At 39.5% G+C, this 17,312-nt stretch overlaps 1 protein-coding gene across 2 annotated transcripts in view; it reads left to right on the top strand.

Moving 5' to 3' along the window:
* Positions 1 to 17,312, top strand: part of OSBPL10 (oxysterol binding protein like 10) — a 113,404-nt gene that overhangs the window by 74,029 nt on the left and 22,063 nt on the right. For both annotated transcript variants that reach the window (XM_063155176.1, XM_063155184.1), the window contains exon 7: positions 16,139 to 16,285. In XM_063155176.1, coding sequence (XP_063011246.1) covers positions 16,139 to 16,285 — 147 coding nt within the window. The remainder of the gene's footprint in view (positions 1 to 16,138; positions 16,286 to 17,312) is intronic.

Below are 17,312 nucleotides of genomic sequence, written 5' to 3'. Positions count from 1 at the left end.
TTTTTTTCTGAGAAACTTAGCAGTTACTCTGGTAAGAATGCTATCTGAGCCAGGTAGTCACCCAGGAGATGATGTCTGACCTGCCCAAAGTTACAAATATGTTTGATTTGCCACAGTTTAAAAGTTCTGTGTGCAAGATGTAATAATATCTTTAAATATATTGTGGCTTTGTGTGTCCAAGGCAAGTGCCTAGATCTGGCACTGAGTGGGCGCTTTAATTTCAAAGGTATAAAAGCACTGACTGTGCTAAATACTTAGAATGTATAATAACACATAAAAGCAAATGAAAATCATCACTTGTTTGTAGTCCAGATACTTTGTTGTTAGTAACAGTGGTGACATTAGCAGAGAATGAGAAAATGCTTTTAGATGCCATTAGTTGACATTTTGTTGGCACTGAATGCCCTGATTTCTTTTTTTTTTATTTATCTGATAGCTTCTTTTAGAAGAGAAGAGGAATCCACAAGTGTCATTCAAATAAAGCTTATTTCTCTTAATGATTTTCTTTTTAAGAAAACCCAGCTAAGGCACTAGATAATCTTGGTTTCTTGAGGAAGCTGCTGGGATATTAATGGGGCTCAACTTTCCAAATATACCTGCCAGAAGAAATAAGCCTTGCTTTTACAGAAGTTATGAGATGAGAGTGCTAGTTCCTGTATCAGTGCTATCAAAATTAATTCCACTCTCTTCTTTGACTGGTCTAGATTAAAAAAAAAAAATCTGTAATTTCATGGTATAGCCTCTATCTGTTAGTCAGAAGCTAGACCCCAAAGAAATAGAAAAGAGCTTTTTGACTAACTCTGTGTAATACAGTAGATGGACCAACCAAAAAATTGTGAATTGACCTGTGGTCTGAAATAGAAAATGCCATTAAATGGCTAACCTTGAGGAGCAGCAGACTCAGCTGCTTATATTATGGAATGTTATTTATAAGGCAAAGGTAATTTTAGGAATGTGGATGAGCAGTGATTTTAAGAAGAGAACAGAGATGTTGTGTTGGGGCAGAGGGGGTTGTGGGTGAGTGCTGAGGAATCTCTCCCATCCAGCTGCCTGCCAGTGGCAGCATGACCGAGTGGCTGAGTGTGTTTAGTGATAACTGTGCTAATTCTCAGCACAGCATTCAGAGACTTTGCAGCTGTGCATCAAGTGGCATCATTAAAATAATGATTTTAGGGACAGGTTTTTATCTGTTTATGAAGAAGTGTGTGGATCTTTACAATTCTTTGGAACAACAATGTTCATCTAATGCAATTTTCTTTGAGTACTTAAGCAGTCTTGAGGAATGTAGAAAGTTCTGGAGCTAAGTTTTGACACCATAGGTAACTAAAGTAAAGCTTCTCTTTTTGGTCTGTTGTACTATCAGGGTTTCAGGAATGCAGAATTTCTTATCTGGTGAAATAAGGTAGAAGCTAAAGATTATCCTCTTTAGATAATATGTTGATGTTTACTTGCTTTGGTTTATTTAGGGTGTTTCCTACTTCTAAATTCAGGGGTATAATTTGAGATACTGCTTAAACTAGTTCAGAAAAGAAAAGATTTTGTGACAGAGATTATTTTCTTGTGTCTTCCTTGCCTATTATTCTTTTAGAGTTGTGATATAGGACAGCATGAAGTTAAAGCATATTATCTTTACTGAAAGAAATAACCTCTGAGAGTGAATTCCCAGATCAAGCAATTTTGTGTCTTATTTGCCATATTGGTTTTAATGTTTTATAAGTCTCTAACTTTTAGTTAGTGGTTTTGTTTTGTTTTTTTTTTCTGTCTACCTGAAACATCAGATGGAAGGGATGCGGGTTGTGCTGCACAGAACTATCCTCCATCTAATGATAATTGATGTAGAATGCTCCTGTGCATCCCCCAGTGAAGAACTTTATGGCAAAAGTTGTGTTATAATTTCAAGGTAATTTTTAGGATTTTTCCTTAAAGCAGAACAGAACCAATCTGGTATGAAATGTACCAGAGTTACACTCTTCAGACCTCTGATGTGAACTTGGTCTCTGGCCAGGCTGCCATAAATGGGACCCTGCTTTCTTCATTTAAGGTTTAATAATTTTGAAATTCTTTTCAAGAAATACTGACATTAATTGGTTTGAATTTCATAGTAAATTCAGTTGTAATAAACTCGATGCCAAAGTAGAATAAAGGTGTGAATCATTTTCATGGGTGAACTATTCCAGTTCAACTAATTGTCATTTTAGGTGTCAGAATTCCGCTTCTGAGCTGACAAAGAGTGACTGCAGACTAAATACTTCCCCTCTCAGCTAAATAGAAATAGGTAACAGGCTGTTTTCTTTGTGGGGTCTGAAAGGGAAGGAATAATTTTCTTTGGATCTAATAGTTCTGTTAAGAATTACTAAAAAAAATGTTCTGTAGCTAGATCTGCAATATAGTCTTCTTCATGTGATTTTTATGCCTTAAAGTGCCATGCCAGCTGATTCTTCCCATCCTATGGATCTGCTATCTGTGCTGTTTCTCTGCTTTCCTATCCCTAACTTTCCCTTGCCTGTGAGCATGAGCAGCTGTACGCCTGCTCCAAATGGAAGTGTCTTTTTAATGGGATTGAAGTTTGAGCTCTGTAGGATTGAGCCTTTAGCTCTGATTATCTAACTGCTAAAGCAGGTTTTAATTGTGATAGTGATTGCAAGGGCAGTCAAGTCCAGGTTATTAAAGATATTTTGGTCCCCTGGATGATCTGAACCTTGTTTTCATCTGTAACAGGGAACTGTTCTATTTGGAAGAGTTACTGAATTGTTTAATGTTAAAAGTTGATGTATTTTTTTCCCCTTCTCTTCAGGTGATAGTTTTTTTCAAGCTGTAATTTGTTTTTTATTTGTATGTAAGTATATATCCTAATATGACTTTAGAGCTATTACAGAATGTATTAGAGATACTATGAAATAATTTAAAAGATGCTCATGCAATTTTAGACACTCAGCTGGATAAAAGAAATGATTTCTAATTCAATATTACCTTTATTTATCTGTGTCTCAGCAGATGTGTCCAGGTCTGTGGATTGTTTCCTGGTATAATTTGTTTCTAGTGTTTCCTAATTCCTTTTTGTACTTGACAGAAATGTGTATAATTGATGTTGGGACATGAGCTTAGCCATGAACATACAGTGCTAGCCACAAGTGCAGTAATGGAAGAACAACAGATCAAGAGGGGAAAGTAATGTTTGCATTATTACTGATGGTTCCTTTTCACTGTTTGGTACAGACATTACAGGGTTTCTCAGTGTGCTCTGCTCTTTGTCCTCTGCATGATTAAGTACTTTTCAGGCTGAAGAGCACAGTGAATAGCCTGTAATGATTTAGCTAAATTAATCTCTAGGCAAAGATGGTACCAGTTAATCCATTCACTATGCAGACCATCTAAAAAATGAGATCTGAGATAATCAATTGAAGGTATATTTAAGGATAATCAAGGGAATGTATATTTAAGGATTAAATGTACAATTAGACTAAAAGTAGAATTAAATGACCCTAAGCCTGCTACAGCAGCACTGACAATGACTAAGATAATCTAGCCAATTTTGATTTTTTTTTTTTTGCTAGCTTTCTGGAATTGCTACTGTGTCAGCAGGCAGTCCTCCAGTAAAACTGTTTATGCAAATAATACAAATTTTATCATCAGCCAAACCCACTGCTTATTATTGAATCAGTTCCACCTCCAAAATGCATGTGTTCCAGCTGCTATCTATATAATTGAGAGTAATACTCTGTGTAAAAAAACCTCTTATTCCAAATCTGCTTCTAATTTGAATAAACATGAGGTTCTGATTCATGTGACGTTCCATAATTACTAGTGAAAAGTCAGCGAAATCTAATCACTGGAGTATAAAGAACTTGGGTTCCCTTGCAGTAAGACTTAAAAATTACCTTTAAGTGGATCAATTGCATACTCTATTCAGTATAAAACCTCTGCCCCTTGCTAAAGGAGCTCCGAAGTCAATGGTAATTTTATTTCAGGATTGTGTGCTGATTTGTTATGTGCCAGTTAATTTGCTTTGTGTTATCAGTTTTATTTCTTAGTATGTGTGTATATGTGGGCTTGGTGATACTGCCCATTAGAAATCTTACCCATCTCATTAAGACTGTCAGTTCCTTAACTAGACCTTACTAAGTTAAACTCAACTCTCTTACAGGGTTTGTCTCAGGTTGACATTTCTTTATCTTGCTTAGTGAATCATCCAGACAGTCTTCAGCTGTTCTGTCTGGTCTTGCTAGAAAAAAAAAAAAACCTGGGCTTTTCAGCTTGTGGTGATGAACTGTAGTGGTTCTTTATTTGAAAAGCCCAGAATGTGGAAATAAATCCCAGCTGTGATAGCAGAATTGAATTCTAAAATTTGTCCCAGAGGAGGAGTTGGAAGGAGCAGGTGAAAAAGGCAGAACTCTTCTACATTAACAGAGAGTTTTCATTTTGAGATGGACCAAGCGATTGATTCATCAGACTGAGAACAATTGCTAGAAGTTTTTCAAGCAGAGTTCCACTGGCCTCAAGGAGTTAGACATAGAAAAGAAGACAATCTTCTAGGCCTAATTTGTTTCACATACACATTGAATGTTCTCCTGCTCGATTTATAATTGTTCAGTTTTCTTTTGAAAGACTTAAGGATTTTTGTTTGGGTTTTTTGAGTTGTGTGTGTTTATCAATAATGTGAATGTGCATGGTGGATGAGCAATGAAATTGCAGGAAGAGTCAGGGTGGTTTAATAAATGTGTTGTCTTGGGGCAAGACTGTTAATACTGCTTGGATTAACATGTCTTTACCATTTCTGTCCTTTTACAAATATGCTGACGTGTGATACTGCGCACAAGGAATAGCACTGTGAGAACTGGATTTACATATAGATTGGTATTGCAGGACCAGATGATTGTAAAGGTTAAATTTGTAGTTGTCCATCTTTTTGTGCCCTCTTTGCATATGTGAGTGGTGTATTATTGACTAATGTGGCAGTATTTTTCTGCAGTAAATTTGCTTAGCCAGCATACAAAGCGACATAAAAGAGAATTACAGCTGGCTAAATGACTTCAGCTCTGTTACTTCCTAACTTTTCAGTTACTGGGCATTGCGGGCAGAATCATAATGGAATCACAGGGTACTCTGGCTTGAAAGGGGCCTCCAGAGGTCCTGCAGCTCAGCACTGTGACAGCAATGCTAATCAGGTCAGCTTGTCCAGTCCTGAGCACCTCCCACAGTGGGGGTCCCACAGCCTCTCCGCAGAAAATCTTGCAATTCTCTAGGGAATTATGTCAATGGGAGATAAGGGTTGTTTGCTAAGGAAAGGCATCATACTCAATGTGCTGTACTGTCTGGTGAGCAGCTAAAAGGGACCTGCCTGCTGGGGCCCTTACCAGAACGTGTTTGTCCTCCTCTTCTTCACGGGAATATGAGGCCTGAAACCCACTGCTTTGGGTTTCTCCCCAAGGATCTCATTCTAGAGAGGATGCCTTGTAGTACAGGCAAGTGTCTGGAGTGCAGCTTTCTGCCAGCCTTTCCCCCCAGGCTACTCTCCTGCACTGACCTGCAGCTCAGTGCAGTCTTTTGTCTTCACCTCCCCAAAAGTTATAACCATGTGACTTTCATGCCCCTTGCAGTGTCTGAAGTGCTGCCTGGCAGTGGCTGGAATCTGTCCTGCTGCACTCTGTCGTTTCTAAGCTTTGTACACTTACTTTGGATACTCTGTTTGTTTCCATTTGCTTCTAAGAAATTTAATTAGTAAAATAAAACTGAATATGTTTGAGGAAATTGTTCTTCACTAGTATCTGCATTGCATTAGATATAGGGCACATAAACAATTTTTTTTAAATTGTTTGTGCTGTGATACTCTCTATCTTACAGTTATGATTTATGCCAGCCTTCAAAGGTTTTTTTTGCTTTAATTTAGGACAAGTCCATGGGGCTTTTTTCTTCATGCATTTTGTTTCATAGTCTCATGTTACTATTTCTTTCTTATGATACCAGTGATGAAATATATTTATTCCCAGTTCTTACTGAATTTATGCAATACTGCAAAGTCCTCTTGTATTTTAGGATTCAGATTAAACAATTCTGTACTTCAGTGGCCCTCATTTCATGAAAGGTGCTCACAAGCATGTGTGGACTGGTACTGATACTTAATCTTCCCTGTGGAGTCTGTGCTTGGGAATTAGCTGCTTTTCAGCCTATTTTCAGAACTGACTACCTTAGGTTTATGAAAATTGATTTTTGCAAGAGGAATTGTCTTATGAAGAAAATACGAACATGTGGGGCAGAAGTTGTCCAATAAACATTATTTGGTGCATAACAGGATTACAGTGCTGAAGGTAACCCAAATGAGGAACTCTGTTTAACAGGATGTCTAGTCACTGATAGATTCTTTATTTTTAAACATAATCACTTTCAGAGTTAGCTTTGAGTATTTTTTCTGAATGATTGCACAGGCTATACTGCAACATAAACATAGATGTTCTTTGTTTCATGTTACATGCACTAGCTCCTATTCTTTAAGCAAGAAACCAGTCCTTTTTCTTCTGAAATCTCTTATTGTCTGGTCCTCATCACTGCTACATTATGTTCAGCCCTAAATATAGTCAGAGGTCATAGTAAAACACATCTGCAGTGTGGGAAAAGGAAGCTTTCTGAGCTTGTTCTTTACTGATGGAAAGACTTCTGTTCCCAGAGATACTCCTGCAAAACATTAACAAAAAGGCATTAGTACAGTTCTCTAAGTGGGTAGTATCTGGATAATGTGCTTGTCTCCAGATGCCTGGCAGATTGTTTTTGTTGAGAAGGGAAAAGATTGCAGACTTATTTGTCACCTAAGGTAGAGGTTTTGTGATCATTTTCTTTGCTTGCATTGTCTGTGTGTCAGCCTGTCTGTGCAGTGTTAGTGTCAAGATTCATTTCTGCTTTGCTTGCTTGCTTTGCAGTGAGGAGATATCTCCTGAAGAAGGATAGGTTTCTCTTGGTTCAGTAGATGTCTCTGCTATTACATGTTGTATCCAATTAATCTTGTGTGATAGACAGATTGCCACACTTTGATCCTTGCACTTGTCCCTAGCTGAGAGATTTTCTGAACATCAAGTGTGTTTAGCATATTCAATGAAAAACAACCCCAAGCAACAAACCACAAAATGTATACAAATTATCCATACACACAAAAAAGAGATGTTTTAATCATTGATGGTCCTAGTTTGAAGAATTTTATTTTCTCTGAAGACCTGAAATACCAAACACGAATAACAAATATGGCAAGAAATTAATTTCTAGGCACTCTGTAGACATTCTTCCCTGATGTAAGCTTTTTCTACCAAATAAAACCTGGTTTGACCTATTAGTGCTGAATGATGTATCCAGAGTTACATAAATGCTTTGGCCTCACGCTGTCAGAACACAAACTCAGATACAGCAGTTACTTACCTATTCAGTTAGATATGCCTAGATTATTTATCTTGGCATACATAGCTTAAGGTAAGTAGAAAATCTGCCTGTTATACAATTTTTCCTTTGTTATATGAAGGAGAAAGTAACTGTCTTGCTGATTGGTTCTCTATGTAGATGACAAAAAGGGAGTGGTGTTTTTTGCTAGCCATGGTGGTGTTGTGTGTAAGTTATAGTGTATTCACTTTTTTATTTTAAAGTCCTTCTCATTTGATTCTCATCCTCTATTGCTTCAGTATTTTGAAAGTTAACGTTAATTTTGGTTCATCATTATTAGAGCTAAGCTCTAATGGCAGAATGCTAGAAGTGTGACTGTGGGTGTGTGATTTGGGGTTTGAAGGGGATGGATTCCCCCTTGAGGTCATACACTTTTTCTGCATTAGAGGAAACAGTTTCTATGAAATACTCTGAGTAAATTTAAAAAAATGCAGCTGAACTGAACCTGCCTATTTTGCTGCCTTTAAGAAACCTTTATCAGGATAAAATGAAGTTTTGCTCACTAAATTCTCCATTTAAGATCTGCTTTTCTTCTGGCTCATTGTGTGGCTTTGAAAACATCAAACCTGAACACTGGACAGCCTTAAGTCTTTTTGAAAGTCACTGTAACTTTGGTGTCCAGGTGCCAGCATTACAGTGGGCATATGGGATGTCAGTGTGTTTGAGGTTTTATCTTTGATCTACTCATTCTTTGCAGTGATCAGTCACAGATGCCACCAGAAGCAAAGCATAAATAAGACTACAGTAAGATGGAGGGAGGCCAGGGCTCAAGCAATGACCTGACTTCACCACCACTTCTTCAGCTCAATTTTTCACCTTCCTCTGCTTACATTGTATGGTGGTAAACATTGAGAATAGTATTTTCAAAATTATTGTTTTATTTGAACTGCTCTTGAAGAGTAAACAATTTTATATAAAGAGATCAGGAATTTGTTGGATATTAAAACGTTTTACTGCCTTATAGTTAAGATTAGACTTGATAATCTGTAAATGACAATGCATTTGGAAGTTAGGGAAAAAGTGAGTGGATGAGGATGGTTTCAGGAGTCAGTCTTCACAGTGGGCAGAAAATGTGTTTCAAGACTTTGTTTTGTTTCAAGATTTAGGTTTCATTTCTGTTAAATTCAGTTTTCTGTATGGGAATGATTCCTCCTTTCCAAACCTATAGTAGGTTTATGTGGCAAGATTTTGGTATTGGGGGCCTACAGAGGTGGTTTCTGTGAGAAGCTGCTGGAAGCTTCCTCTGTGTTGGACAGAGCCAATGCCAGCTGGCTCCAGGAATGACCTGCTGCTGGCTGAGGCTGAGCCCATCAGTGATGGTCATAGTGCCTCTGGGGTAACTGACTTACGAAGGGAGAAAAAAGGGAGCCCTGCAGAGCAGCAGCAGAGAGAGGAGTGAGGATGTGAGAGAAGCAGCTGCAGACACCACAATCAGTGCAGAAGGAGGGGAATGACATGAAACAGTCCAGCTGCCAGAGCAGACATTCTTCTGCAGCCCATGGTGCGGACCATGGTGGGTCAGGCTCTCCCTCTGCGGCCCATGGAGGACACAGTGAAGCAGATACCTGCCCACAGCCCCTGGAGGAGCCTGTGCTGGCTGGGGCAGGGACCCTGTGGAAGCTTATGCTGGAGCAGATTCCTTGTAGGATCTGGATTTATGGATCCATGCAGAGAGAAGGCAAATCCTACCAGAGCAGATTTTGTGGTAGGATTTGTGGCACTATGGGGGACCCATGCTGGAGCAGGCTGTACCTGAAGGACTGTACCTTGTGGGAGGCACCTGTGGATGTGCAGTTTGTGAAGAACTGCAGCCCGTGGGAAGGACTCACGTTGGTGAAGTTTGTGGCTGACTGTCCCCTTTGGGAGGGAGTCTGTGCTGGAGCAAGGGAAGAGTCTGGATCACAGTTCCCTTCAGGCAAGGTGTGAAGTACTGACTGCAGCTGCCATTTCCTGTCCCCCTGCGCCACTGTGGGGAAGTTGGTAGGAAGTAGTGAAGTTAAGTGTAGGAGGAAATGGTGGGAGGATGGTGTTCAAGATTTGTTTTTATTTTCTCATTATCCTACTCTTACTTGATTGATAATAAATTGAACTAATTTTCCTAATTCAAGTCTGTGTTAGCCATGAGGTAATGGGTGAGTGATTTCTTCCTGTCCTTAACTCAACCCATGAGCCTTCTATGATATTTTCTCTCTCCTGCACAGCTGAGAAAGGGAGTGAAGGCATGCCTTTGGTGGGCACCTGGCTCCTAGCCAGGGACAGCCCATGACAACCAGTAGCATGACAATATGCTAGTCTGTATGTAAAATACTTTAATAAGTTCAACTTACTGCACAAGCTACATTTGATCACTGCTAATGAGGGATGGGTACAGTAAGCTTGCATGCCTTTTCTGCCAAGTGAATGCTACAGTAAGTGCAGTTAAATGTGTGGTGCCCAGTGGAAGAAGACAGGTGGCACATGCAAGTAAGTGCAGTTTTGTCACTTCTGATCCAGTGACAAGCCCTGCAAGAAGCTAACAGCTCATTATATGCTACTACTTTGGGGTGTTCTTACTGTATGTGCTATACAAAAAGAATTCTAACTTTAGTATTGAAACCGGTGAAAATCTTATGAGGCCCATTTCTGGCATTAGTGTAGATGTGCTAAAGCTCCCTGACCTTACAGAGCTATATTTAATGTTACACCCACAGAAAACCTGCTTGCAAGCTCTTGAGTTACACAAATGGAAGTGTAAATGATGCTTGCAAACCTATGCTGTTTCTGAAGGCAATCTGAAAATCAAAATGAGGCCTTTGACTTTTATATCCAGTAATAGGGACCAAAGATAATTAGAGGACTAGGTGGAAAATCCGACAATCCTTGTCTAGTTTGAGAATGTTAGTTCTCTTTAATATTTCTTCTAACTTACTGTGTCTTCCTTTTGACGCAGATGTGTTTTGTAAATAGGGTTTTTTTTACAATCTTTTGCATTTTTTTGAACATAGAAGGACTTAAAGAATACTTCCCTTGGAATATTACAAAATGGTATGTTTTTATCTGGAAGATTCATCTTCATGCTCCTGACTACAGTCCTTTTTATAGCACATAAAAATGTTTTCATGCCTAAATGAAGATTCTTAGAATGCTTTTTTGTAATTATAGGAAGAATATGAGGTCCTCAGTGTGTCCCTGAGATACGTGTCCCTGATATGTCAGGATATATACCTAAGTCTCTGCTTACTGTCATGGTGGAGAAAAGGCTGAGTTACTCTATGCCTTCTTTACCTTGGCCTTTACTGGTAACAGACTTTGAGATCAGAAGGAAAGTCTGGAGGCAGATTTGACCTTGGTGGAGGGGGAACAGGTTAGGCTGCACTTAAGCTGCACATATACAGCTCCAGGGTCTCTAACAGGTTATGGAATTTGGGAGAGGTTTGTGTAGACTAGAGGAAAGTGAATGTCATTAATTTTTTTTAAAAAGGACAAGAAGGGACTCTGGGTGTTCTGGTAACATCTGGGGACCTGCAGGTTTGTCAGTCTTTCCTCAGGCCTTGGAAAGGTTGTGGAGCAACTAACCCTGGAAGGTATCTCCAAACACATAAAGGACAAGAACACAATTAGAAGTAGTCTTAATGGACTTACAAAGGGAAAATCATGCTTAACCAGCATGATACCCCTCACAATGGTAGTGACTAGCTTGGTGCTTATGGGGAGAGCAGTGGATGTTGTTTGCTTTAATGTTGGTAAGGCTTTTGACCCTGTCTTCTCTAACGTCCTCACACAGCAACCCAGCCCAGAGGGTTGTGATCAGTGGTGCAAGGTCCAGTTGGAGGCCAGTCACTAGTGGTGTACCTAAGGGGTCCATACTGGGACTGGCACTGTTCCACATCTTCATTAATGACCTGGATGATGAGTACACTCCTGAGAAGTTTGTAGGTGATGAAAAACCTGGGAGGAGTGGCTGATGAGCCAGGGGGTTGTGCTGCCATAGAGAGAGAGAACATGGCAGTCTGGACACAGAGGAATCTCTTAAGGATAACCTCGGGGAAGTGCCAATTCGTGTTATCTGGAGGATATTTGAGGATATAACTCTTGCACCAGTGTAGGCTGGAGGCCATCTGGTTGGAAAGTAGTTCTCCGGAGATCTTGGGGGACAGCTGACCATGAACCAGCAAAAATGTTTTTGTGCCCAGCAGCTTCCTGGGCTGCATTAGGAAGAATGCTGCCATGAGGTTGAGATCCTTCCCCTCTACTTGGCAGAGGTGAGGCCACATCTGCAGTGTTGTGCTCAGTTCTGGGCTCCCCAGTGCAAGAGGGGTGTGGAGTAACTGGGGTAAGGCCAGCACAGACCCCAGAGATGAGGAGAGTTTTGGAGCATCCTTCCCATGAGGAGGATCTGAGGGAGCTAGGATGTCCAGCCTGGAGAAGAGGAGGCTCAAGTGTAGCTTATCAATGTACATAAATACCTCATGGGAGTGAAGAACAGGGAGACAGACTTTTGTCAATAGTGCCCAGTGACAAAACAAGAGGCAGTGGGCACTTGGAAGTGAATTTGAACACCAGCAAATGCACTTCTGCTGTGGAGGACATTGAACACTGGCATGGGTTGCCCAGAGAAGTTGTGGAGTCTCCATCCTTGGAGATAATCAAAACTTAGCTGGGCGTGGTCCTGGGCAGCTGGTTTTACATGCACCTGCTTGAGCAGGGTAAGGGACAAGAAGATACCAAGATGTCTGTTCTAACCTAAATGAGACTCTGATTCTGTGTGTTCCTTTCCTCCCCTCAAAAAACTAACCAAGATGCGACCCAGGTCATTCTTGAATTGTTGCATTGTATGGTTTGTGAAGTATGTTGGAAAATGAAACTCTGAGCTGTATATCTGTATTAATTACCTAACAGTTAATTTCCAGTACAGCAGTTAATTTGAAAAATTAACTTGTGGAAGAAGCTGTAGAAGGACAGAGACATATTTGCCCTTTCAGAGAAGTATAGATTTTGACTCTGTGATTCTATCCCAGGCATGTCAGTGTGTTTTTTCCTAAAAGCATTTTTTTAAAATGCAGAATGTTCCTTCAGAAACAATTTTTTACCCTTACAGATTTCATCTGTTAAAAAAGAATCAGCATGTTTTCTGTTGGAGACTGCTGACTAGAACATCCATTTTGTGTCCCTGCAGATGACCTCTCTAAATTAATCGATCTCAGTTCTAATGAGGTGACCTGTTTAAAATAGCTCTCTGCCGGTGTGTATTTTCATGTCTTTGTCATTTAAACTTTGAAGTGCATCTATTACTGCGATTTTTAGAAATTATCTTTTATTTCCTCTTCAGATTTTTCTGAAAAATGCTGGTGCTTCAGCCCAGTATTGGAAACCAGTTTTGATTAGAATGATTTTAAATATAAGCCCCTTTTTTGTGGTTGTTTGTAACTGGTTCAGTATTGGATTTCTCAGGGTCAGCACCTACGCCAGGCTGTGCTGTTCATTCCCCAGCTGGGCAGTGCACAGCTCAATAGCTTTTACATTATGCTCTGACCACGCAGGGGTGGAGCAGATCCCTGCTTTCCTAGGTCAGTTGTGCAGTTACGTTTTACAGGACGAGGTTAAAAAAAAGTCTGTGTCTGATAATTCAGAAAAGCTGCCGTTAAAGGATAATCAGTCCACATAATCCTTTGCATTCTGCTGAATGCTTACGCCCTGGATGCTACTAAACTGCACGCTATTTTCCTGGATGGAAAAAAGAATTAAATAATGGTTGAACTTTTATGACACTTCAAAGATGCACTAGCTCTGTATTTTGTGACTGTGTGTGTCTGCTCACACTGTGTGGTGCTTACAGGTTGGTTTAAGAAAATGTGTTAGTTAAAGAAATATGTGTTAGTTAAAGTTAGTTTATGTGCTCCTAAAAATTTAGGAGCCTATTAATAGTTATGTAGAACAGCTAATGAGGAGAGAGGGAACTATAGAAAGGATATTGCTTTCTGAAGATGACTGCTCTTCAGTTCCTGTAGCATAAATTGTAAACTGCTTCCTTAAATTCTCTTCCTTGGAAAGTGAGAAAAGCGCAGTTGTCTGCATGTCATTCACTGAAGGTCGCTAGTGTGTTGATGACTGTAATAGCTGAGTTGTGGGGTTTTTTTGGTGACCTTGCACAAGTCCTTAGAATAGGGAAAGTTAAGGTAATTAAGATTTTAGTCTTTACAGTGTGCTCATTAAACACAATTGATCTTAATGTTACATTGTGCTCATTCTCCCTGATGAGCAGAAAGGCTTTTATTTAGAACAATGCAAATGCTACTTTAGTGAGCATCCCAGGTGTCCATAGGGTGGCTTGCTCTGACCTAGGATGCTTTGCAGGTAGTAGAGAGGGGTAATTTCACAGAATATTCTGAGTTGCTTGCTATTTTGTTAGTAACAGTTAAGAGTCAAGGAAAGCCTAACATCTATTTCATCAAGAAAGAAGGAAAGAAGCATTTTCTGGCCCTGGGTAAATGTGCACTCTTTGGGAGAAAAAGAAAATTCTTAGTATGTCATTTAGTCTGCAGACTGGTAATGGGTAATTTGTTTGTTTTTTGATGCTGTTAGCAACTTAAGGCTATGCAGCTGTTACACGTTCATGTAAAGAGGACAGAAAGAGAACCTGCTAGCATGTTCTCTTTCTGTCCTCTTTCTGTCTCCCTTGTGCACACTCACACAAATTTGTGCCCCTTCCCCTCCCTCCTGGAGAAGCGCCGATCAGGATATCCTCTGGGAACAGCAGCACCATTTCCCAGTTGGAGCTGCGTGCATTTAAGCTCCCTGATCTCAATGCCATGTGACTGGAAACGCAAGGAGCAGATTGCCATCCGGTGCACACTCCCCAACCCCTCAGATAGCAAAAAAAAAAAATAAAAAAAAAAAAGAAAAGAAAGAGAGAGAGAGAAAAAAAAAGAGGGGGTGGGAGTGAGGAGGGGAGGTTCCCTTGCTTTTTTTGTAGCGCTGTTAATTCCTGCTGGAGCTTGTTTGCCGCAAGCTCGGTTCATGGCAGTAACAGAGGCAGCGGAGCCTATTCGGTAGCTCAGTGCTCTCAATGAGGTCAAGCTGCATCAAAGGGAAGCCTCCTGTGGAAGCATCTCCTGTAAGTTCTGATACTGCTTTTTCCCTGCTACCTCCAAATAAATCATAGCCTGTATGACTCTGCCGGGCTTCAGTGCTTTATCCCTCCCCGACTGATAATTTTGTGTGAGGTTGTCAGGTTTTATGTTAATTGAACTTGTCAGTGAGGCATCAGTTGGGTAATAATGCTGTGCATTTTGGGAGAAAGGGGCTTATCTTCTCTCCTTTTATTTTCCAAGGGAGTGGGAAGAAGAAAGTGTAGTTTTGTCCTTTTGAAAAGCTCCAAGCTGTTGAGGTTACAGCTCACCAGATTCTGTTTTATGTAATCTACATATTCTACTTTCTAAATAAAGCAACTGTAAAGTGTATTGCAGATGTCATTGGGTTTCACCAAAGAGCTATTATTCTAGGAATAGCTACCTAAACATTTAAGTAATTAAAAAAAAAATAGAGAAAGTACTTTATTCAGATCTTGGAAACCTCTGTAGTAACTTAATTTCAAAGAAACTCTCCTTACACAAGCTGCAGTTCACCGGAGGGGTCTCTAATGTGATCATTCAAAAATATTCCTTTGAAACCTAATTCTGGATATTAGCTGGTTTTAGTGAAACTTTTCAGTTGCGTAGGCTTCCACACTGAGATTGTTTTATGTAATGAGCTAGCTGTTCCTGCAGAAATGCAATTTAGCATGAAAGAATGCTAACTTTTACAGGGAGTGTTGTCTCATTTATAGCATGGACTCTTTGGGCAATAATGACATGCTGGGCTGTAATTTTTCATCTACATAACCCAGGTTTTTTTCCCTTGAAGTACAAAAAGCTTACTTGAATACATATCTGGAAGGCTTGCAGAGTGGTTTCAATGGCTTGAACAAAGTAACTACCACCTGTTTGGATTATTGTTAGTTATACATTGTAAACCCTGAGGAAAAATAAAATATCACAAGTCATTATCCCTTTTGCTGTAAAGTTCCTCTTGAAGGGACTGGCATGGTGCCTGTCTATTGATATTCAGCTTGTATTTTTGGAAACTCAGCAGCACAGGCGTTGTTCTGTAAGGTGATGAAGTGTTGAAATAGTTATAAAGAGTTATGGCACTGCTCTACTTCCCAAAATCCAATGTCTTTGGGTCTTTTCAGAGGTATGTTCTTTAATTATAGTTGTCTTTTTATCTTCTTTAGTTAATATCTTGACTTTCTTAAATATCTAACTTTGAAAGTGGATAGAGAAAGGAAAAAAACCCGTGAAATCAGGTCATGTAGTATCTATGTACGACATGAATATTTGCTGGGGAGATTTATGAAGCAAATTTGAAGACTCATTTTCAACTGCATGTTTCTATTTAATGATGACTTGTTACTTAAATATGCTATGAGATTTATCTGACATGACTGCAGTATAAATATGAGAAGAGAATGTGCAAATTAGCATCTCATACTTAGTACTCTCATTCTGAGGAAAGGATCAGAAATGCTTCATGAACCCATCACTGGATTTTTTAATTTAATTTGACTTTGTATCTTTTGTTGGCTTTGACAGAGGCTGTCTTCAGTTCCATCAAGACAGCTCCATTTTTAAACATATATAGTGGTGGAAAATACCCATTCTGTATCTTTTTGTCCAGATGGTGACGCTTCTTTTCATTTCAGCATTCAGCTTCTGAGTTGATCCTAGTTGAAGATGAAATGACAGATACTGAAGATAACGAAGAGGAGGATTTAGGAGTCATGGATGATCAACGCAGTGTAATTCTCCATCTCATCTCTCAGCTCAAACTTGGCATGGACCTTACCAGGGTATGAACACTGTATCTCTTTTATATTTGTTCACTGTTGTTTTTATTTCTCATCCTTCTGTGTGTTTATGTGCACAGCCAGTTATTGTGAGTGTGTTTTGCCCCTGTGGACAGTGAAGTTTTCTTTTTTATAAAAATGTGGTCCCAGAGAGCTGTGGAGTACTGTCTCTTGCTAGGCAGGCTTTCGCATGAGGTGGCCACGTCAGATATTTTAGAGATGGAGGGGGAGGGAAGGAAAAAAAAAGAAGAAGAAAAAAATCCTTCAGAACTCTTGCTTATTTTTTTGCAAGTCTTTCAGAGAGTTACTTTCAGAGTAACCATATGTTGTGTATGGAACTCACAAGTATGTCAGGGTGCACTGGGGGTTGGAGGAACAATAATGGCAATTGTATGGATGAAGGATATACATGTTCACATAACTGCTTTGTGGATTGGATTCCATTTAATTGCAAATCAGCTTCAAAAAACCCTATGATGGTCAAGAAATTACAGTCTTCAGTGTATCAGTTCTTGTCAGCATTGAGCAGCTCCCCAGTTTAACCTTCTGTGCATTCTTCTGGTCCTAGAACCAGTATTGTCACAAGCTTATCCATACTGATACAAGCAAAGAAATTACAGTGTCTGAGAAATTTTCCTTTAAGTCCTTGGAGTTTTGGAAATGAGGTAGATGTTAAGGAAGCAAGGAGTCAAGGAGTGCTTCTTTTTGAATAGTCTTGTATTCCAGTGAAACCTTCTCATGGGGCTTAATAAATAATCAAGGAGATTTTTGTAAATATATGGAATATCCTTTCCTTGCACAAGGGTTTTCTACTTGAAAATCCCCCAAATAAAACTCCTTTTGTCCACTTTTCACAAATAAGAGCTCATTCTGACACTGTCCACAAGTAATACAAAGTTTGGAAGGACCAGAGAATTTCTCTGGCACATGAAGTAGTTTTGCAGGAAGTTATTTTCATGGGAATTTTGATATTCTGAAGAGTTTGTCTGCTTTTCTTTTTTTAACATGTTAATCAAAAACTATAAATTTT

Source organism: Melospiza melodia, chromosome 1 (genome assembly GCF_035770615.1).
Source record: "Melospiza melodia melodia isolate bMelMel2 chromosome 1, bMelMel2.pri, whole genome shotgun sequence".
Lineage (NCBI taxonomy): Eukaryota > Metazoa > Chordata > Aves > Passeriformes > Passerellidae > Melospiza > Melospiza melodia.
This window is presented reverse-complemented; position numbering and strand designations above follow the sequence as displayed.